General features: G+C 38.8%; 1 protein-coding gene, 1 long non-coding RNA gene and 1 pseudogene across 6 annotated transcripts in view; 2 read left to right on the top strand and 1 right to left on the bottom strand.

The window, feature by feature from the left end:
• Nucleotides 1-22,060, bottom strand: part of Phtf2 (putative homeodomain transcription factor 2) — a 123,474-nt gene that overhangs the window by 32,821 nt on the left and 68,593 nt on the right. For 3 of the 5 annotated variants that reach the window (XR_003955706.1, NM_172992.3, XM_006535801.2), the window contains exons 3-8: nucleotides 21,756-21,812; nucleotides 15,920-15,989; nucleotides 14,171-14,329; nucleotides 11,701-11,866; nucleotides 10,418-10,582; nucleotides 2,811-2,997 (exon numbers count right to left, since the gene is read on the bottom strand). Coding sequence is in view for 2 of the 5 variants with exons in the window: in NM_172992.3 (NP_766580.3) it covers nucleotides 2,811-2,997; nucleotides 10,418-10,582; nucleotides 11,701-11,866; nucleotides 14,171-14,329; nucleotides 15,920-15,989; nucleotides 21,756-21,812 (804 nt within the window). In the remaining 3 variants the exon portion in view is untranslated. Of the gene's footprint in view, nucleotides 1-2,810; nucleotides 2,998-10,417; nucleotides 10,583-11,700; nucleotides 11,867-14,170; nucleotides 14,330-15,919; nucleotides 15,990-21,456; nucleotides 21,688-21,755; nucleotides 21,813-22,060 lie in introns of those variants that run through there. The other 2 variants (XM_030254786.1, XM_030254785.1) reach the window with 2 other exon arrangements.
• On the top strand, nucleotides 14,590-15,018 carry Rpl31-ps5 (ribosomal protein L31, pseudogene 5; annotated as a pseudogene).
• Nucleotides 17,110-20,346, top strand: Gm42219. Its single transcript, XR_880861.2, has 3 exons — nucleotides 17,110-17,515; nucleotides 18,945-18,976; nucleotides 19,807-20,346. It is a non-coding gene; the product is annotated as a predicted gene, 42219 (long non-coding RNA).

A 22,060-nucleotide genomic window follows, 5' to 3' on the forward strand; every position in this document is an offset into this window, starting at 1 on the left:
TGTTTTTTTGGAGAGAGGATAGGATAGACTTTTGCAGTACTTTATGTATTCCAGATAGTAACCAGTTACCTAAAGTGTATCTGGCAACGGCTTCTATTCTACAGGCACTCTCTCCACTCAGCTCCTCCTGTGCAGATGCTCCTTTTTTGGGGGTGCGGAGTGTGGGGTGTGGGGGGTCGAGACAGAGTTTCTCTGTGTAGTCCTGGCTGTCTTGGGACTCAATATTCTATTTGTCAAATCTCAGAGCGATCGCCTGAGCTTCTTGGGTTCTAGTATTAAAAAAAAATCTTGCCTATACCTATTTTCTGTATTTTCCCTGGTAGTTTCAGTTTTTCATGTTTTAAGATCTTTGATCCACTTTTGTTGTGAATGGGTCTGGTGCTGTTTGTATGTTGATGTTAATTCTGCTCTCCTGGGAGGGGTTGCAGACAAGGAGTGAGTCATACACAGGAGACTTCTTGTGAACCAATTCCCCTCATGAATAAAGGAGCCAATCACTGGGCGTGTAGGCGGGACTTCCAGGTTGAACAGGGGAAAAGAGAGTGTTAGGCCTTCTGTAGCTACTAGTGTCTCCCAGTCCCTGGATCCATCAGGATTCACCACCGAAGGATTTAGATTTAATAAGGCTTGTAAGTCAGGGTTTTAGTTGTTGTACTCAGCAATTGAGTTATCGTTGTTTCTGAACAAAGTCTGTGTTGTGTTTTTCTTCACGCAGCAGCTTGTCTAGGTTCAAGAGAGAAAGGTACGGGGTAAAGGGTGGGTTTGCCTGAGGTACACTACAAAGGTCATGGGGGTTTTGAAGCATGGGGTTGGCATGGTAACAACCTGCCAATGGGAACTTAGTGAGCTGGGTGGAGATTGTGGAGCTCTGAGTCAGAGTCTCCACGAGATAAAAATAGGTCTGCAATTGCCTGCCAGTGCATGGCAGGCCAGGCCGCCGGGGCAGAGTTGCTGGCCCAAGCGCCTTTTTAATATTTCCCACAACACACTTTGAGCTGACTTTTGAGCAGGGTGAAAGATACAGATCAAATTTCATTCTTCTAAATGTGAACATCCAGTTTTGCTAGAAGCAGTTGTTGAAAAGATTGTTTTCCAATTTATGTTTTTGACAACTCTGTCAAAAACAAAGTGTCCTGGGCTGGTGAGATGACTCTGAAGTTAAGAGTAGGTGCTCTTGCAGAAGACCCAGGTCCATCTTCCAGCACCATCATAGTGGTGGCTCACAATATTGGTAACTCTAGGGAAGTTAATGCTTTCTCTTGACCTCTGAGAGCACCAGGCACGTACATTGTATACACACATGGTGTATACACATGGTGTATACACACACACACAAGCAAATAAATTATACACATAACACAACAAATTAAACTACACATAAAATTTAAAACTGTAAACGGTTTAATGAGGTGTCTACAGCTGTGCAGATTTGCTCCTCGGTTTCTACCATGTCCCATTGGTCCTCATGTCTGTGTAGAAGCAGCACGCTAGCTTTTTCACTATGGCTGTGTGGTATAGTTTGAGGTTAGGTAACACGATGCCTATAGCAACACTGTTCTGCTTAGAATTGCTTTGGCTACCCATGTCCTTTTGCATTGCTCTATGAATTTAGGATCCACACCCCACCTCCCCTCAGTTCTTGAGGATTGCATTAAGCAGAGATTATTTTTGTAGTACATTCATTTTCACAATATTTAATTGTCAATTCAGGAGCATAAATCTTTCCATTGCCTGGTGTCCTCTTCAGGTTCTTTGTAAGTTCCTTAAGTTTTTACTGTAGAAACTATTATGATTGTGATATTCTAATTTCTTTTTCAGCAAGTTTGTTATTAGTGTATATAAGTTACTAACTTCTGTATATTAATTTTGTATCTTGCAAATTACTATGTGTTTATCCTATATAAAGGTTTTCTGATTGGAGGCCATGGTGTCTTTTAAATACAGATTCATGCCATCTGCAAGTAAGGATAAATTTAACTTTTCCTTTGCAACGTTAATCCCTTTTATATCTTTCTCTTGTTTCATTACTGTAACTAAGACTTGAAGCATTACACTGAGTAACAATGGAGTGGGCACCCTTGTCTCATTCCACTAACATTCTTCAAAAACTAGAAAACCCACCTAAACCTATATGGAACCGTGAAGGATCCTGAATAGCAATCCTGAACAAGAAGAACAAAGACTTCACAAAAATACTAATAACAGATACACCGAGACTGCTGCAACTCAACTAATTACTGACAGATGATGAGAAAATTATGCAGTTCATAAACACAACAACATTTTGTTGTAAAGCAGCAGAAACAGAACTGGTAGTAAGTCAAAGTCACAGTATGAGTCTTTCTGCATAGGACTTATTTCATCTACTGTACAGTTATACTGACAGTATTATACACAGATGTGTGTGTGTGTGAGAGAGAGAGAGAGAGAGAGAGAGAGTCTAGGAAGATGAGGATCAGCGGATGAATAGACAGTGCCTAAGGAACACAGGGGTACCTGTGGATAGGAGGAATAACTTATTTTCTGTAATTATGGTTGACAAATTACTGCACATTTAAACACAGAAAGGGAAGAAGATTTTTCAGTGTTCCCAATGTATGTTAAACACCTGTACTGGATAATCAATTTGGAACGCACAGAGTTACACGTGCAGTCATGTTTAGCGACATCGACCTGATCTCTAGCGTCATGACTATTATTCATAGAAGGTCACAGCACCATTCCAGAGAAAACATTTGCTTTCAGAGCAGCTACTCCATCACTCCACGCTGGCAGATAAAAACTCAAACAGATGCTGCAGATGCACTGACTTTGGCAGGAACACTCCTTGGCGTTCGTGTGGCCCAGGCTGCGTCTTCTGGTCCAACAGTTTCACACTGAGGCTCATGGTACTGTGCTCCATCCTCACTGCTTTTTACAGTCCTCTTCCCATCGAGGGACACATAGCCATTGTCAGTCTCGGTTGACTTATCAATTGAATTCTTTGCCTTCTTTGACCTAGAACCAAGAATAGTTAGAAACATGTTCATGTGGACTCAGCTCATTCTGGATGGGTCAATAGAAATTAAAATCCAGTATTATTTCAAAAAGCAGTATTTCTCAGAATTTTAATGGCTACTCTTACATTTTACACTAAATGAAAAAGAATATCAGAAAAAAATGGTCGTTCAAATTAAAATCTTAGTTAGACTTATGGTAGGTTTTAAGGTCTTACAAATAACAACTCACAAAGAAAAGCCCTAATTTACAGTATAATTCTTAGTCTTAATTACCTGGGCTGTGGGAAGTGTCTAGAATAAAAATTTTTCCCAATTTGTGAGGGTTAACGTATTTTAAGCTTTTATTTTAAGAAGTTTATCTTTGAAGTTTCATCAGCTAAGTTATAATTAATGACTTAATACTATCCCAAATACTTTACCTTAGGTACACACACACATAAGTTCCTCTCTATATAGCCCTGGATGTCCTGGAACTCACTCTGTAGACCAGGCTAGCCTCGAACTCAGAAATTCGCCTGCCTCTGCCTCCCAAAGTGCTGGGATTAAAGGCGTGCACCACCATGCTCAGCTGATAAGTTCCTTTTAATATACAATAAAAACATTAAGACCTTTTGCAGCAAAAAAATATGGAAAAAGGAAAACAAAAAATAGTTATAAAAAAAATTTTTAAAAATAAAGTTATAAATCTGCAAAAGTAAAAATGAAGAACATAAAATTAAGATGTAACCTCTTTTTCTCAACAAAAGAATTCAAAAAATAATTGATGACCATGTTTATGGAGCCTACAAGGCCAGAATTAAGGATATTGATTTATAGGAATTAAATATTTCTAAAATACAATGTGAGAAATAATAATTTTTAACAGGCAGATGTTTGAGGAGTCTTAAAAAAACTACAACAGCTGAAAGTAGTTTCCAACAGAAACCTTAAGTGAAAATAAAGTGGGTTCAATGTAGAGGAAGTCTTTCATAAAATATAATTTAAAAGCGTTTTTATTTAAATAACCCCCTTTGAATTTTTCTAGAGCATATTTTATAAGAAAGAAAAAATAAAATTAGTATAATGCTTCATGTAGATAGGTTTTCAATGTACTCTACTCTAAACCCTAGTGACTGGGTTCTATGGGAATCTGCTTAAGAGCTGAGCAGACGGTGAGACAGGGACAGGGAAGGAAAAGCAACTGGGTGGAGAGGCTGCAAATGCGGATGGAGGTGACAGGTGGCTGGTGTCAACGGGCAGGATAAAGAATCTACTCAGACACTGTTTGAAAATCCCGTAATACCCTTGTACACTAATTAATTTTTAAATTAATTTTTATTAATTTATTTAATTAAAAAATTGACAACTATGTGAGCCTTAGAACTTACCTATTCTAAATACTGAGTTTTAGAATCAAGACATAACACAAAGAGGTTACAGGTGAAATACTGCGGCCAGTTTGAAGCCAATCACAATACAAAATTGTCCTTAAACATGAGTTGATTTATAGTCTCCACAATTCTTCCAACTACCCTCTTTTCAGAAACTGCCCATTAGGATTTTGTCAAAACACAGGAAGTTTTTGTCTTATACAAAGAAGCCCCTCTCCTTCCTGCTCTCTACAGAACTAAGAGAACCAGGCAGGCTACATTTCCTTACACTCTATACAGTTCTGATACTTCATATTCAGTGCACATATCCTAAGAGCTACAGACTTGGAAGCCCAATCTGCTAACGCTTTCCTTGTATGTGATCCCCAGTGACGAAAAATCCACGAGAACATAGGCCTTGGATTACGATACTCACATATAACAAAGTGTGCTACGGAGAAAGGGAAGGGGGAAACAGAAAGTCAAGGAAGAACACAAAGCTGCCTTGTTGCCTACCGCCCAGGGAAGAATATTATGGGATCAGCAATTCCCTTTACTGTCTTTTACACTATGTTAACATGCAGATGTGGATTTCAACAAGTGAATTACCTTGAAATTCAAATAAATTCATAGTATGCTGGAGAAGTATTCATGAAGGCTGATGGAAATTAAGACTGGATTGAGAAGCTAATGGAAATATAAGTAAAAGACATCTAGAAGCATATGAGCAGACAAAATCCTAAGAGCAGTAAGCAGCTAAGAACTCAGGTCTGGAAGCCAGTAGTCAAGGAAGAAATATCAGCTGAAGACATATACAATAAATATACCTTATCTAGACAGGCACAGAGTTAAATAATACACCCTAAAGAATTTGGCCCATGCTGAACACCCTGAGCTTGCACCCAGAATTTGGTTTCTAAACCCCATTCGCTGTAAGGGGAGGCTCTGATAACTACAGTCTAGTTCTCTAACTGGTTCTCGATTTGTCACTAAAGAAGGCCAAGAGCCAATTGTTGGGTGGAAGGTACAGGTGGGACTTCCAGGTCCAAGGAGGAAAAGGCAGACATAAGGAAGGAGAGAGGCTTTTCAGCCATGCCTTGGAGGAAAAGAGACGTAGCAATCATCTAAGGTCTCGAGGAGCAGGAGTGTTAGGGCCTGTGGCCTCTGCTACGGACGGATGGGTGGCCAAGGATGTGGCAAAGAGACAGAGATAATAAATTGTTAAGGGCATGCCTGGAAGGTGGGAGGTATCTTCGTTAAAAGGTAATGGAGCTCTGTGTGTGTGTGTGTGTGTCTTTTTCCTGTGGATTCAAGGGTCTCGCGGGTGGGCTGGTTACATGACCTCTCCCAGCGCAAAGGCAGGTAGAAAAGGGTTAGGGTTGGCAGTGGCTATCCCAGACCTGAGCTGGGTGGAACAAAAGAGAGCCCAATCCCGGGCAAAAGTGGTAGCCTGTTTTTAAACCTACACACAACAATCCTCCTTGAAGAAGTGTCTGATTGGAGGGCTGGAGCCGATGTACAAGCTGAAGCTGGAATATTAGTGCTCCAAGAACAGTAAGAACTTGTTAGGAAGACAAGGGCTGCTCAACAGTGCTCATGAGCTCCTCCGACCAAATCTAGGTCAGCCGAGTCACCAAAATACATCTTATAGTAGTAGCAAAACAGAAATTCCCAAGTAAACAAGAGAAGGTGCCAACTTGAAGCAAAACGCCAGTTCAAACATGAGGGTGGAAAACAACATGAGGGTAGAACAAACACCATGATTCAGTTAGTGAACGCTGTATGACAGATGACGGCCATGTCGTGTGTGTGTAACCTCTCATCCTGGCCCCACTTCTCAGTGCTTCCTACCTCATTTCATGGCCTATCTATGTGCACTTTCTAATCTCTTATTTACGCTCATATAAACTTCAAAAATCAGAAACCACAGGAGACAAAATATGCAAATTTTATCTTCTGAGACTGGGTCACCTCACTTAATATAATCCTTTGATTTTCCATCTGTTTTTCTCCAAATTTCATAATTTCATTTTTTTGTAAGAGTCAAATAAATGTATATATGTCACATCTCCATGATCCATTCTTCCACCAACATACACCATGGCTGGTTCCACTTCTGCTACTGTGAATAATGCAGCTATCACATGGATGTGCAAGTACCTGTCTGAGACAATATTGCATCTTTGGAAACATACCCTGGAGTGGTGCAGTGGGATCACACAGCAGTTCCACTTCTAATTGCAAGGACTTCTAAATGGCTATGCTAGCTAGCACTCTCACCAACAGTGGATGTGGGTTCCTCATCCACTTGGAAGCATTTGTTGTGGTTTGTTTTCTTGATGATGGCCTTTCTGAATAGGTGAGATGGGAACTCCAGTGGTTTTAGTTTGCCTTCCCCTAGGTGCTAAGGATGCTGAACGTAAAAATAAAAACTACTGGCTATTTGGTTTCTTTTGAGAACTGACTGATCACTTCGTGGATTTACTGACTAGCGGTTTTGTGTTTTTTGGTGTTTATTTTTGTAAATCTTTACTTACATCAACCCCCCTGTGATGAGTAACTAGAAAAAGTTTCTCCAAGTCTGTGGACTGTCTGTTTGCTCTGCTAACAGTTTCCCCTAGCACACAGAAACTTTAATTTTGTGTGATTTCATATAATGATCCTTAAAACAACTTAAAAGAAATGGCTTTATCCATTTTCCAAGAACTTATTGTATCCAACTACTTGGTAAAACTCACCTTAAGCTTTGCAGTGGTGGCACATGCCTTAATCCCAGCACTGGGGAGGCAGAGGCAGGCAGATCTGAGTTCAAAGCCATCCTGGTCTACAGAGTGAGTCCCAAAATAGCCAGTGATACACAGAGGAAATCCTGCCTTGAAAATCCCCAAACAAACAAACAAACAAACAAACAAAAACAAAAACTCAGAACAAACAAACAAACAAACAACAACAAAACTCACTTTGAAGATCTCCCTGAAATAAGGATGCATCCTTCACGAAGGCACTGCTGGCATCCATATACTATTTGGTAGATTATATGCAACTCATCTCTACTAGGTTAGTTTTATGTTTTGTTGCCAGCAAGTAGCATAATGCCTAGTCTGAAAAGTACTTAATAAATATGATGTTTACTAAGAAAAAAATCAGTTATTTTATGAACTGGAATTTGAATAGAAAAAAAAAAACTACAGATTAAAAATCCTCACTGTTATAGCCAACGTTAACAGTTCTGCCTTTTTAATTTTTGGGTGGTGAGACATTTGTAGAGTTTTCTACAATGCATTCTGATTGGTACTCAAGATGAAGAAGTCCTGAGTCAAAGCTACTCCAGGGAAAAGAACCTTAAAAATACACTAGTTGAATACACTATTTTTACTTCCTTTAAAATTCAAGTGATTCTACTGTAAATGAATTGTTAAAGTATTATAATTTTCATATTGAAAACTTTAGCCCAAAAGTAAGTACAACTTTTAAAGAGCATGCCCATGAGAATCTAGTGTTTTGACAAGTCTGAGTTATCAAGTTCTACTCATCAATAATCTTAAACCGCAGGGTACACTGACAAATAAACTCCTCCTATTATTGTCTGCAGGTGACAGCTGAGTACCTGGCTTATACTGTGAATGACTCAACTGCTCCAGCTATATTCGTAAAAGGTCAATTCTTAATACTTGCACTGAAAATTTCTGGTAGGACTCAACTTATGTAGTATATTTAACTCCGTAAATAATATCAATGTATTAAACCTTTAACTTTCACTTTAGTGCTGTAAACAACAAATAGAGGTGGGACTCTGCACATGCGCACTCACCCCTGCGGTGCAAGGTATCTAATCCAGGCCCCTGCCCAGGTTCTAGGCAAGCGCTCAACCGCTGAGCAACATTACTGGCCCTCAATGTAGGTCAATCCAGCATATAACTAACATGTGGTCTGCTTCATTCTGGCAACTGTTTTTAATTCACCAAATCCAGTTCTCTACTCAAAATCAAGAGCATAATTCCTATTCATTGGCCTACTTTTTAGTAACACAACAGTTAGCTCTTAAAAGCTATAAAAAAAAATTCATGATTTTTTGAAATTTTGAAGTGGGTATCAAGTTGAAGAAATACAACTCAAAATCTAACATTTTCTATTTAATCTTTTCAGTGAAAGCTATATTCCCAATGGGCACAACAATTTATTGGATTAAAGTACTAAACAAACATGTTTGTTTGTTTTTTTAATTTTTTTTTTTAAAGATTTATTTCATTGTTGCTGTCTTCAGACACACCAGAAGAGGGTATCAGATTCCTATTACAGATGATGGCTGTGAGCTACCATGTAGTTATGGGGAATTGAACTCAGGACCTCTGGAAGAGCAGTCAGTGCTCTTAACCATTGAGCCATCTTTCCAGCCCTAGTTTATATTTTTAAATTGGCATTTGTTGAATTTAAGCTGTTTTACTTTAAGAATAAAATGTATTTAGACGAAGTAAGACTTAAAATCACTCTTCATTCTAATCTCTAGAAACCATGCTATCACTCACACAAGTTATCCACTGTGCTGTCTTTACCTACTCTCCATCATCAACTCAGATACCTAAGTAGAAACTTCTGACCTTTTCCTCTTGTCACCAGAAAGCGCTGTGTCAGGTGCTATTTCAGGACTATTTCAGCCTGTGGTCACTTATAAAAACTTTAAAAAGTGGGGCACTAGGATTTTAGAATTCAGCATAGGGCTTCTAAAATTAACATTTCTCCTAGGATCTGTTTGTACCTAATATTTGACATAGTCTCATTCATATGCTAGCAAACCAAAGCCTAAAAAAAAAAAAGCTGAAACTGGTTCACCTTTTAGGATACTTATAATACAGTTGTCATAACTAAACAGAGTTAGTCTCAGCCATTTTCATTCTATGGACCAACAGAAGGAAAACTGAAGTCTGGGTCTTATTTAAGTAGAAGAAGCAAGTAAATTAAAGTAACCAATCTAAATGTTGTCCATAATATAAAAGCATCAGCTGCAGAAATCAAAACAACCAAATGACTCCCTGAAAACTAAATATATCTACTTTGCTATTTAAACTGTTCATCTGAAAGTCTTGAAAATACTTAAGAAACTGACTTTGCAATAATTAAACTTTTACATCTTATGAAAGAAAACTCTGTTAACTAACACACACACACACACACACACACACACACACACACACACACACTCTTAGATGAGACAGAATAGAGGCCAAATTAAAAATAGACATAAAAACACATTATCTTCAAGGAGAAAACAGACAATTGGATTTAGTGCTGACTATCAGAATGATTTTGTAAAATCACTTCTAAAATTATAAACAGTAAAAATAAACAACAGGATACATTTTCCTAATGCGCGGTAAACTTTATGGTAAGAGTACAAATCGATGGGTGAAGAGCTTGGGAAGTAGCAAAAGCTAGTGACATCGTCTGCAAAGTGATAGATGAGTTACTTTTTTTAAAAAAGAAGTTATTTGCAGTATGTTTCTTGATTATTTAAACCAGTATCATAAGTCTTAACTGAACTAAGTATTAATACTATAATACTGAGCTAAGTTTGATCTGATGTAAATATCTTCTCCTAACTGGTACAAACAATACAACCCCAATAACAAATAAGAACTTGTCTGTAGCACATAGCATATTCACTTAACTCACCACAGCACTGATCTCAAATAACTTTAGAAAACTAAGGTAGATGTAAAAGACAAGGCAATACAAGTGACAAGCTGTATTAAGGCAAATTCTGGCCTACAATACTGATAAAAACAATTAATTAGTAAATTAACACAGTAAAATAATACTAGAAAAAAAAAAACCTTGAGAAATCTTCACTACTTTGCTACTATATACTCATTCCCATGAAGATAAATGTATTTACATATAACCCCAAATAAACTTCATGCTTTTTCTCCTTAAGCTCTAACACTCTGATTATCGAAATAAAACATCTAATGAGGCTGCCATATTTCAAGTCATTAATTTCATTATGTAGACAAATATCAGAAAAGGAACAGAGCATCTTTATGTCACATAAGGTTTGGAGTAAATACCAACCCTGATAAGAAGAAAGCAGCAAGCCAAAGGTCTCTGAAGACAGTGCCAACACTGTAAGGGGCGCCTGCGCCGTGGCTCTGCACCGCTCCCTCCTGTGTGTTATCTGTGGTGCTAGAACCGTCCCCTTCCCTGTGGACTTCCAAATGGGCTGCTTTTCTTAATTTCCTTCATCAGAAAACATTAAGAGTGGAAAGTAGTTTAAAGTCTTAACACCTTTTCAAGCACATTCAAAAAAATTATAGAATACAGGAGCTTACTAATAAACAATGAAGTTCAAATGTACTAGACAGAATGTGAAACATGCATTATGGTGCATATTCAAGTTCAGTTTGTATAAATACAAGGATATTGTTCCTTGCTCAGACACACACTGGCAGTCAATGTATACACGATTATATGTATCATACTGGCAAGATACTTATAAAACCACTCCTTCCCTATGTGAACATTACTTGTCTGTAGAAGCAAGATTGGAGAGAATTATAACCTAAATAAGCAAAGTTATTTACCCAATGTTTGTATTACCTTTCAAAACCGAGGTGGCCTCAAATCCCAAACTATAAATACCACAATGTCTTAGCAATAATATTCAAAAGAAATATTGTTCCAAAACATCTTAAAACAGAAGTGCATTGTGCTGAGGAGCCAGTGAGACTTGCTAATGTTTACTCATTAACCAGCGCTATTATTAAACAGCTTCGAATAACATTTAATAAACAGCCTTTTTTCTCTTGGCTCTACTCTTGCCAAAGAATCTTAGAAACACGGGATTTTTCTAAGTTTATAATAAACTTAGTTTATTCCACCTAACACCTACTTCCTGTATCGGTACTGCTAATTAGAAATGAACTTAAAGAAAAACAAAAAAAATTACTATAGCAAGGACAAACCCCACAGACACGTGGCACTGAAGTGAGCCATAAACGATACAGAAAACTCATCACGTGGTGACTGGTTCTGGAGTTTCCAGGTTTATCGGAAAGAGCTACTTTGTAACATAACATACTACTCTATGAAGTGAAGAGCACTTAACAACAATCCCCAGGGCTGTGGAGATGGCTCAGTGGCTGCTCTAGAAATGGACCTAAGTTCAGTTCCCAGCACCCATATCCAGCAGATCACAACCACCTGCAACTCCACATCCAGGGATCTGATGCTTTCCTCGTCTCTGTGGGCACCTGCACACATGGGCAGGCACACTCACACAAATAAAACAATAAAAGTAAAATGTAAAAAATCCCATATGCAAATAACAGATATCTACACTGTTTAACAAGCAGTACCTTCTTCGTTTACCGCCTGTGCCTAGTGGAGGCTTGGGTGTTCTTGTTGAAACAATCTGGCAATGCACGGTTCCCAAAAGCAGCATCAGCCATATTGGCCCAATCACTTCAGTTAGAGGTATGCTATGTGGGCTAGGAGCGGAACAGAATAATACTATTGCAGCAACTACAAATGGAGAGGAAAAAAATGTATTTTATTATAGATCTGTATTTACTTATGCAAAACTGTAAAAATTGTTCTTATGATACATCTTACTGAATTCTTTTCCTAAACTTAAGTGTTTATCCATGGTGCCAGGCATGATGGCACCAACCACTTTACTCCCACCACTCAGGAGACCATAGGCAGTCTGATCCGAGTTCAAGGACAGGCTGGTCTACATGGTGAGTTCCAGGTAGACCAGGAAAACACTGTGAGATACTGTCTCACACACACCACCACCACCACCACCACCACCACCACCACCACCACCACCACCACCATTATTACTCCAAATAAGCTCTTTCGACTCTTATTATTGGCCATTGCCTAACCATAGTATTTAGTAATATATTGTTGGAACAAGATAACACAACACTAAAATATACACACTCAGCTTTGTAATGAACAGTGTATGAATTCAAATCTAAGTTTATTTTTTGTTAGGTCACAATAAGAAAAATTATCATACTAATTTCAAGTACATTCATTCTGTTACACACAGTCAGGCAATCTTGTAGAAAGTGCTCAGTAAGGCTACAGAACGCTTGTTTCTACTCAAGCTTTTGCAGCCCAGGACAGGACCGCATGTATCTCAGCCCTGCCAGGAACTAAGGAGACAATGATGACCTTGAACTTCCACGTCTCCTGCCTCTGCTTCCCCAGTGCACCCAGGTTGATGTGGTACTGGGGAGCTAACCCAGGGCTCTACACATGCTGGCCTCCCACCACCCAAGCAACGTCTCCACCCCATCATTTAACATTCTGAACACAAATCTGCCTGTCCATATTTCCCAGGAAACTCTCTGAGCACTCATCAGTGTTAATCAGTACAATATACAGAAGAGAGAGTTTCTCCCTGCCTACATTTCCTAAACTTGCTGGGCATAAAACCTTCACGAGTTTGTCCTGAACAGGTGTATTTCTTCTACCTTGGCACAAATGTAATCATAGTTTGCCACAATATTGGTAACTCTAGGCATGAATTTTTGTTTTGTTTTAAGATTTATACGAGTTAACAAAAAAAAAAAAATCACCCCCTTTCCTTTTTGTTATAATTGAGACCAGGTCTCATTAAGTAGCCCAGGCTGTCCTGGAACTCATGGCAATCCTCCCCCTTCCTAGAATGAGAGCTGCACTCATAATCCAGCAGATCGTAACTCCAGGTCTAGAGGATGCAATGCCCTCTTCTGACCTCTGGAGAACCAGGCATGCATGTATGTGATGTACATGCATGCAAGCAAAGCATTCATAAACAGAAAATTAATAATTTTTAAAAATTGTAAGACCTAGATAGTGCTTGATGAAACTTCCGAACTGTAGACAACGCATGTTAACAGACTGTAATAGAACGCTGGGGATGCGAGACAAGAGCTCTGTCTGTGGCTATCGAGTCAGAGTGCTTGGCTATGTGCCTTGGTGACTACAAGTTTATGGGAGAGGTAAGGTCAGAACCTCAGGCTTTTCAAGTGCCATGTCCATACAGGTAGAAGCAATAACAGTCTTTCTCCTCTGCTGGGTTACTGTAGCTACTAAATAGGAATCTGGAAAAGCACTTAAGAGAATGGCTGGTCTAAACAAAGTTTTAACATAAAATAAGCATGGATCAAATCATAGTGGTAAACACAGAAAATAAGCCATACTTTATGCAGAAAAAATTAACTTGCAGAGTGGTATTAATAATAAATATATAAAAGGATGTACCAGGCATGATGCCCTCCACTGATAATCTCAACTCAGGAAGCTAAATCTGTAGTTCAAGGTCATCATATGCTACACAAGGAAGACAAGTGGGTATCTATGTGTGGTAGATGCAAAAGTTTTTATCTAATTAAAATCCTGTTTCTCTCTCTTTCCTCCTCCTTCTCCTCTTCCCCTCCTTACACAGAGAACATGTGGGAGCAGAGAACAACTCTGGGTTATTAGTTTTCTCCCTCTGCCATGTTATCATACTGGCCCCCAGGAATCTAACTGCCTTCACACTTGTTTTTGTTTTTGTTTTTTCAAGACAGGGTTTCTCTGTATATCCCTGGCTGTCCTAGAACTCACTTTGTAGACCAGGCTGGCCTCAAACTCAGAAATCTGCCTGCCTCTACCTCCCAAGTGCTGGGATTGAAGGTGTGCGCCACCACCGCCCAGCTCACACATTTTAAATATCTAAATACTTTGTATGCTACTTCATGCACAGTAACAGTACATGTTTAGAACAAAGCCTTAATAATCATTAAAATACAACATCCTCCAAGTTAGCTTTGCATGACTTCCTTATACCTTGGAGAAGATAGAGAACAAGAAGCCAGGAGAAGATGACTCTGGACGTTACTTGTAACCACCAGCGGGAGAAGAAAGGGAAAAAGACAACTCGAACAATCCCTTTCCTTGTCAGAGAAGTCCAAGGACTTTCAGGCTTTGCCTTAGCAAATGCAGACCCTGAGGAGAAAAATAAAATATAATGGCAGACTCCACTTACTAAGCTTTAATTTCCTACAGAAATAAATTCCATGTTTGAAAAACAAGAAATGGCATACAATTTTACTTTTCTATGGCTAAAAAATATTTAGTATGGTCATTTTCAAAAGCAATCTTACTCATTCAGTTATCATACTTAAAATATACTATGAAAAAATTTTCAGTGGAAGTAACAGGATTTCTTCCACATCTTTCATTAAAACAGGACTTATGCCTTTCCAACTTAGGCCCAGCAGAATGGCTCCCGCAAAGAAGGGTGGCGAGAAGAAGAAGGGCTATTCTGCCATCAACGAGGTGGTGACTAGAGAATACACCATCAACATTCACAAGCGTGTCCATGGAGTGGGCTTCAAGAAGCATGCTCCTCGGGCACTCACTGAAATTTGGAAGTTTGCCATGAAGAAAATGGGGACACCAGATGTGCGTATTGACACCAGGTTCAATAAAACCATCTGGGTCAAGGAAATAAGGAATGTTCCATCACATCCGAGTACGTTTGTCCAGAAAGCGTAACGAGGACGAGGATTCCCCAAACAAGCTCTACACACTGGTAATTTATTACCTGTTACTACATTCAAAACTCTACAGACGGTCAATGTGAATGAGAACTAACCTGCTCAGTGTCAAATAAAGTTGCAGGACTGCCTTCAAAAAAAGCAAAAAACACAAAAAACAAAACCCAGGACTTAATTCATTAGGAATTGTAATTAGTAAGGGGGGGTTGTGCCCACTTAGTAAAGCCTGGGAGCGAGTGGCCAGTCTATAATCCCATCCCTCTGAAACTGGACAAGGGAATGCCTGGGGGCAAACGAACCCCATCAGCAAGTCTAGGCCAGCAGTTCTCAACCCCTTTGGGGTCATGAAGTTACACAGCAGCTACACTGTGTAGTAGGAAAACTACAGATATGAAGGAGCAACAAAAATAACTTATGGTTGGGGATCACTATAACCTGAGGAACTGTATTAAAGGGTGGCAGACTGCATTAGAAAGGTTGAGAATGACTGCTCTAGGCTAAGGAAGAAACACTACCTCAGCAAGTAATGGTCCAGGAAGACACCAGAGGTCACCCTCCAGCCTCCTCATGTACGCGAATCTTTACAGCACTCAAGAGGCGGAGCTGGGTGACTCTTGGTGACTTTAAACCCAGCATGATCTACATCACTCAGGGTTACCAAATGTGACCCTGGTTTTTTTTTTCCCATTGTTTCATTCATTCATTCATTCATTCATTCATTCACTCACTCACTCGTTTGTTTGTTCTAAGTGCTAGGGTCCTAGCTATCTGCCTCAACACCAGCTACAATTTAAATTTAATATTAAGGCTTTACAGTTTGCTGTGCAAATAGGAACTGTTATTCTTTTACACTATTCCTTGAAATTATATTTCAAGGAAGGAAAACCAGGTTGGTGTTTGTGTTCTCTCTCATGTATGCTATTCCTGTCCGCATGCACACTAGAGCTGCCTTATTTCTGCACAGGTCCATGTCTACACTATTCTGACCTGTCTCCTCAGGACCACTGTTACCTGCAGTTACTTATCCAGGACTTACCTCTCACAAGATCAACATCGATGAGGTCTGGTTTCACATGTGCTGTTTTCTTTGGTTTATTCCTTAAGCCCTACAATATAGTAAAAAGCAGTATTAGAATTCTAAATATATTTTGTTTAAATCCAAACAAAATAGCAAAGAGGTAACCAACTTATATAAGGGTTTCAATTTAAAAGAAAATCCTGAAGTAACCTATTAGCCAAAAAGATACATTAAAGATTTGTTACAAATGGAACACATTACAGCATTCCAATAAACTTTATTATTTTCCAAAAGAAATGTTTAGAGATATGTGCAACATGCAAAACCTATTTATTATGGACAGTAAACTTTCAAATCAAAGATGTCATACACCAAGCAATATGAGCATACAGCCTAGGCCCTAGATGATGTGGGAGACTGCCAGGCTTAGAGCAGTAAGGAAGTAGTGAAGCTAAGGGAGGGACACTGGGCCCAGAGGCACGCAGATGATGCTGGAGGTGCTGCTGAGGACAAGACAGGGATGCAAACTTCTCTGCAGATGCTAGCACGTAGGGTGATACCAGCAGAACCCCCAAGAGGATGGACATCTCTTGAGTGCCAACTGCTGACCATACTGTAATGTCATCTCATCACCTCAGAACTTAAGATCCTATGATCAGGAACAGGGGTTATGAAAACAGTTACCGTAAATTGAATTAATTTAAAATTGAGATTAGTGGATTTTAATTAGCACTAAATTTCTGCTATCACTAAAGAGTACAAGGTAAAACTTAGTGAGGAGAACAAAACCATGGGAAAATAAATTATCCCTAAGTTAAGAACTGGACCAGGTTAGCCTTGACTCACTACATAACCAAGGCTGACCTTGAATTCTTAACCCGTGTCGACGCTCTGCAATTCTGGTGCTAGAACTACAGGAGCCACCATGATCAGTAAATCAGTGGCATCTTTAGGAGAAACATACGTAACAGTATGTGCTGACTAGCTAGTTAACAGTGTAGTGACCAAAGGCCCAGAAGACCCACTACAAGTAGTGGTTCAGTATTCACATTCCATTTTCATGACGACTATCTAGAAAGTAAGATTAATAATAATAATAAACTGTAGCCATACTTCATTTTCACTTAAAGTTACTATAGAGCAGTTGATAAATTATACATATTTTCAACACTTTCTAAAGCTGGATATTTGAATACAATTTTAATAATAAAGAACCACTTTAATTTGTACAAAACTTATAAAGGGATTTTTATCTTTATTAGTATAAAATATTTGAGGTTACAGATTTTTATTTACTTCTTTTATAATTACTTCTTTATCAATTTGATAATAGCCTGTCAATCTGTAGCATCATTTCCTGCTGTATACATACAGGTTTATTTTCAGTGTCATTTAGTTACTGTTCTATATGTAAGCGCAATCTCCTTGTAAGGGGAACAGTAAGCTATCTTCTTCTTATAGGTGGAAGATGCAGCTCCTGGTGTCCTCTCATGATTTGATTTTGCACTAACTACACTATAACTACACTACAGAGGCACACTACAATGGCCATTTCAATAAAAGTCACCTTGAGACTACGTGTGAGGGCACACTTTTAATCCCAACACTTGACAGGTAAGGCAGGTGAATTTCTGAGTTTGAGGCTATCCTGGTCTACGTAGTGAGTTATAGGGCAGCCAGGGATACACAGTGAGACCACATCTCAAAAATAAAAATAAACAAACAAGCAAATAAGTAAAATCTACTTGAAGGCAGTCTATGAAAATATTTAAAGCATTTTTTAGGCAAAAACTTTCACCAAAGAATTAATTTTAGTCACAAAAACGAGAGATGCCATCACCAAGGTATGAGTATTCCACGAAACATGATTCTAAATAAGTGGACATTATAAACGGAAAATTTACACTGATTCGAATTAAACTTTTAATTTTCTTTGGTTTATACATTTACATAAACAAGCATAGTTTGCACACTAACGATAACTGTGAGCCTATGTTTAATGAGAAAGTAACAGTCAGTACAGGCTGTGGGTTCTCCTTAGTAGGAGAGCCTGCCTGGCATGGGGGAGGCGGAGGGAGGAGAGCAGGCAGAAAACTACACTCTGAGAAAAGCAGAATGAAGCACCCACTCAGGAGCAAATGAAAAAGTACACAGAAGGAGTACACGTGTCACTTAATCCTCAAGGATCAAAGGCAGGCTTTTGTATGAAACTGACAACCTATCCCTATAATGCCACAGCCCTGGTAGCAGGAAGTTCTCTAAGGTCCAAGTTTTTATAAGCACCAAGTACATGGATAATGACATAAAAACTCATTAAGGCCATTTTAAATCACAACGTATTCTGCTCAGTGATCTAGACCTTTTTTGTTTGTTTGTTTGTTTTAAGATTTATTTATGAGTACACTGTAGCTGTCTTCAGACACACTAGAAATGTGCACCGGACCCCATTACAGATGGTCGTGAGCCACATGTGGTTCCTGGGAATTGAACTCAGGACCTCTGGTAGAGCAGTCAGTAGTACTCTTTTTTTTTTTTTAAAGATTTATTTATTTATTATATGTAAGTGCACTGTAGCTGTCTTCAGACAGCTCCAGAAGAGGGCATCAGATCTTGTTACAGATGGTTGTGAGCCACCATGTGGTTGCTGGGATTTGAACTTCAGACCTTCGGAAGAGCAGTCGGGTGCTCTTACCCACTGAGCCATCTCATCAGCCCATCAGTAGTACTCTTAACAACTGAGACATAGACTTCTTGTGTATAGAAATACCATCACCTTCATATTCTATCAAGGACACTAACACTAGTTTAATTCCAGACCCTCATATTCCTCTATAAGTGACTTCATAAACATTTGAGGCTTTAAACTGTACATAATTATGAGGCATCTGTATGCATTGCACAATGTTTAGATCATGGTAAACAGGCTTGTCACTTATTTATGGTGAGAATATTCAAATCCTTTTATCTAGAATTAAAATATACAGTACATAATTGTGTAGCAGCATATTTGAACGTCAACATATTTTCCTTCTCTCCCTACCAGCCTAGGATCCACCACCGACTTTCAACCTCCAGGTAAACATCATTTTAGGTTCACGTGTGATGAACCTGTGCAGTTCTTGTTGTTCTGCGGCTGGCTTACTTCACATAATATAATGACTTTCTAGTGGTTTGAATGAGAACAGCCCCCGTAGGCTCATTTATCTTTATGTATGGCTTGCCATTAATGGGACTGTTTGGGGGAAATTAGGAGATATGACTTGTTGGAATAGGTGTGGCCTTGTTGGAGGAGGTGTCTCTTATGGTGGGCTCTGAGGTTTCAAAAGCTCAAGCTAGGCCCAGTCTCCCTCTCTGTCTCTGACTGCTCCATCAGAGGAGGATGTAAGTTCTCAGCTACAGTTACAGCACACCATGCTTCTCCCCGCCCCCCCCCCGCCCCCCACCCGTTTTTGCCATGTCCCTGCCACTATGATCATGGACTAACCCTCGAAAACTGTAAAAAAAAAAAAAAGCCCTCAATTAAATGATTCCTTTTTTAAGTTGCCTTGTGTCTCATCACAGCAACAGAACAGTAACTAAAACTAGCTCCAACTGAATTCATATTCCAATAAACAGGAGAGCCATCACTAATTGTTGAAGACTGAGACTTCCATTTCCTAGCTATGATGAATAGTACAGTAGTAAGATGTAGATTTGGATACTTCCTTGATAGACTGACTTTACTTCCTCCAGATCTGTATCCCTGAATAGTTGCTGGATAATAGGGTAGTTTCACTTTGAATTTTCTATTCTGGCTATATTAATTTACATTGTTATAGTTATAGTGAGCAATGGGGTTCTATTTTCTCACAACCTTCTCAGCACTGTTTTTTTTTTAATTTTTAATTTTTAATTTTTTTTGGCAGCTCTGTAACTTCCTATTCATTTGCCTATTCTAGTCATTTTTCTCTACTTTCTCTTCCTTCTCCTCCTCCTCTTCTCTGTTTTGTTTTGAATATTGATTTTAATTTTGTATGCTTGGGTGTTTCTCCTGCATATATGCACTGTGTTCTTACAATGCCGTTGGAAGCCAGAAGATTACAACTCCCTGGAACTACAGAAGCAAATCTGAGCGCGTTGGAAGAGCAGCCAGATCTGCTAAACGCTAAGCCATCTCTCAGGCACCTTCACTTTCAGCTCTTCTTGACACATCATCAGACTGTCTGCTAATGGAATTCGTATTATTCCTTCTTTCTTCTCATATTCATTAAATACTGGTATTTTTCAATGTTCTGGTTTTGGCCATTTTCTTTCATCATTCAATGAAAGTCTACTTACATATAGATTCTATCTATATAGTAAGTAAACTGCCTGATTAATAGACACATAATACCTAATATGTACAACAGCATCCCCATACCTATACCTATACTCACACAAAGGTTACACACCTAGGACTCATAAGATCTACCTGGCTATTTCCAAAACAATTTTAAATCTATGTTCCAATATTTCCTATCATACCTATCACTGCCTTAAGGAATTTATAAAAATGTAATATTAATTTTCTGCTTAAAGTCCTTCAGTGCCTTCCCGGCTGTTACAAAGCTATGCTTATGCCTTGGGTCAGGCCTCACAGCCTTCACATGCTGACTTACAGTTTCCTTTCCTGCTTTATTGCTCATCACCTTCATCTTCTTCCTCAAGCCAATTACCAAATCACATTCTGAAGGTTTCCTTCCTCAGTGCCCTCGCCCTCCCTTCCTTCCTGGATATTTTCATACGCCCTTCATCTGTCTGGTATGTCTTCCCTATTTGACTGTCCAGAATGTGTCAAACCCTCTCTCAAGCTGTTTTGTCTATGAAATCTTTCCTAATCTCCTCATACATTTTCCTTCCGCATTTACCTTTAGAGACTGAACATAGGCCCATCTATTCAGAGATTTTTATCTTATCTGTAATAACATATTGGACTTAGAAACTATAGCCTTGTCTTTCTGACCTAGTGACCTTTAGTCTTATTGTAAAATGTCAGAACTTTGCTAAATGAATGTATTATTTAAAAAACTTTAAAGATTAAAATTATTAAATATCAAAGAATTATTTCCGCTTTTATAGATGATGCAGTCTGAACAGTGAGAAATCTTTTGAGCAGATTTTTTAAGTAACTAATCTAATATTTCTATAGAAAATAGCAAGTGACATTCTCTAGGCCCAAATTACATTTAGCTCATGCAAGAACATACTGATTAGTATCTAAGCAAATGAAAATATATACAATTTATTATCAAAGAATGCTGAGAAACAACAAATTTAGCTCTAAAACTGTTTTTCATGCTAGCCAGAGAGCCTATGAGAATATCCTATCAGAATAAGACCAGTAACCACACGGTCCAGAGGAAAAGTGCCTACCAGAAAAGCATTTGAGTTAATATTCTAGTTTCCTAAATCCCCTTTAAGTTCAGCAAGTCTTTTTGCACCCAAGACACTCCGTTAGTAGCATCAAAAGGCAGATCCCTAAGAAGCACAGCAGAGCTTGCAGAATCACTCGGTGGCGAGCATCCTGAAACACTTACCAGTTTAATAAACTGTACAGAGCAATGACAGCATCAGAGAGAGGAAAAGCAAACTAGAAGTATAAGGTGACAAGTGAAAGGGGAAAGCTGGCAAAAAACATGATCATTAGAAAGGAAGTAAAAAGAAGGGAAGGTGCTACAGAGTAAAACGAAGTAAAAGACAGGACTATGAAATCATAGGTTTATCTCTTAAAATGTCAGATAAAGTAATATTAACTAATATAGTCAACACAAATGGAATGGCAAAGTGACAGACAATTTAGAGAACTGCTTCAAAATAAACAAAACAAAGTTGTTACCTTGATTTCTCTTTGTTCAACAGACTTTTCCCATATTTGTTGATCATAGGCTCCAATCTATGAAGAAAGACAATACTGTGTTAGATGAGCATTGCTGGCACCAGGTCTTCAGAGCTCCTCAGTGTTTCTCACACACACACAGATGTGGCTCTGCCTTGGATGTCAGAGGTTAGTGCTGAGCTGCAGTGGCTCTCAATGAGCTGCCTACAGAATGAGCAGTATTAGCACCATCCTTGCAGCTTGTCAGAAAACTTCCAGGTTCACAGTAGTATTATTGGATCTGAAATATGAGGGTGAGGTTAATT

The sequence above is a fragment of the Mus musculus genome, chromosome 5 (assembly GCF_000001635.26).
Source record: "Mus musculus strain C57BL/6J chromosome 5, GRCm38.p6 C57BL/6J".
NCBI classification, from domain to species: Eukaryota; Metazoa; Chordata; class Mammalia; order Rodentia; family Muridae; genus Mus; species Mus musculus.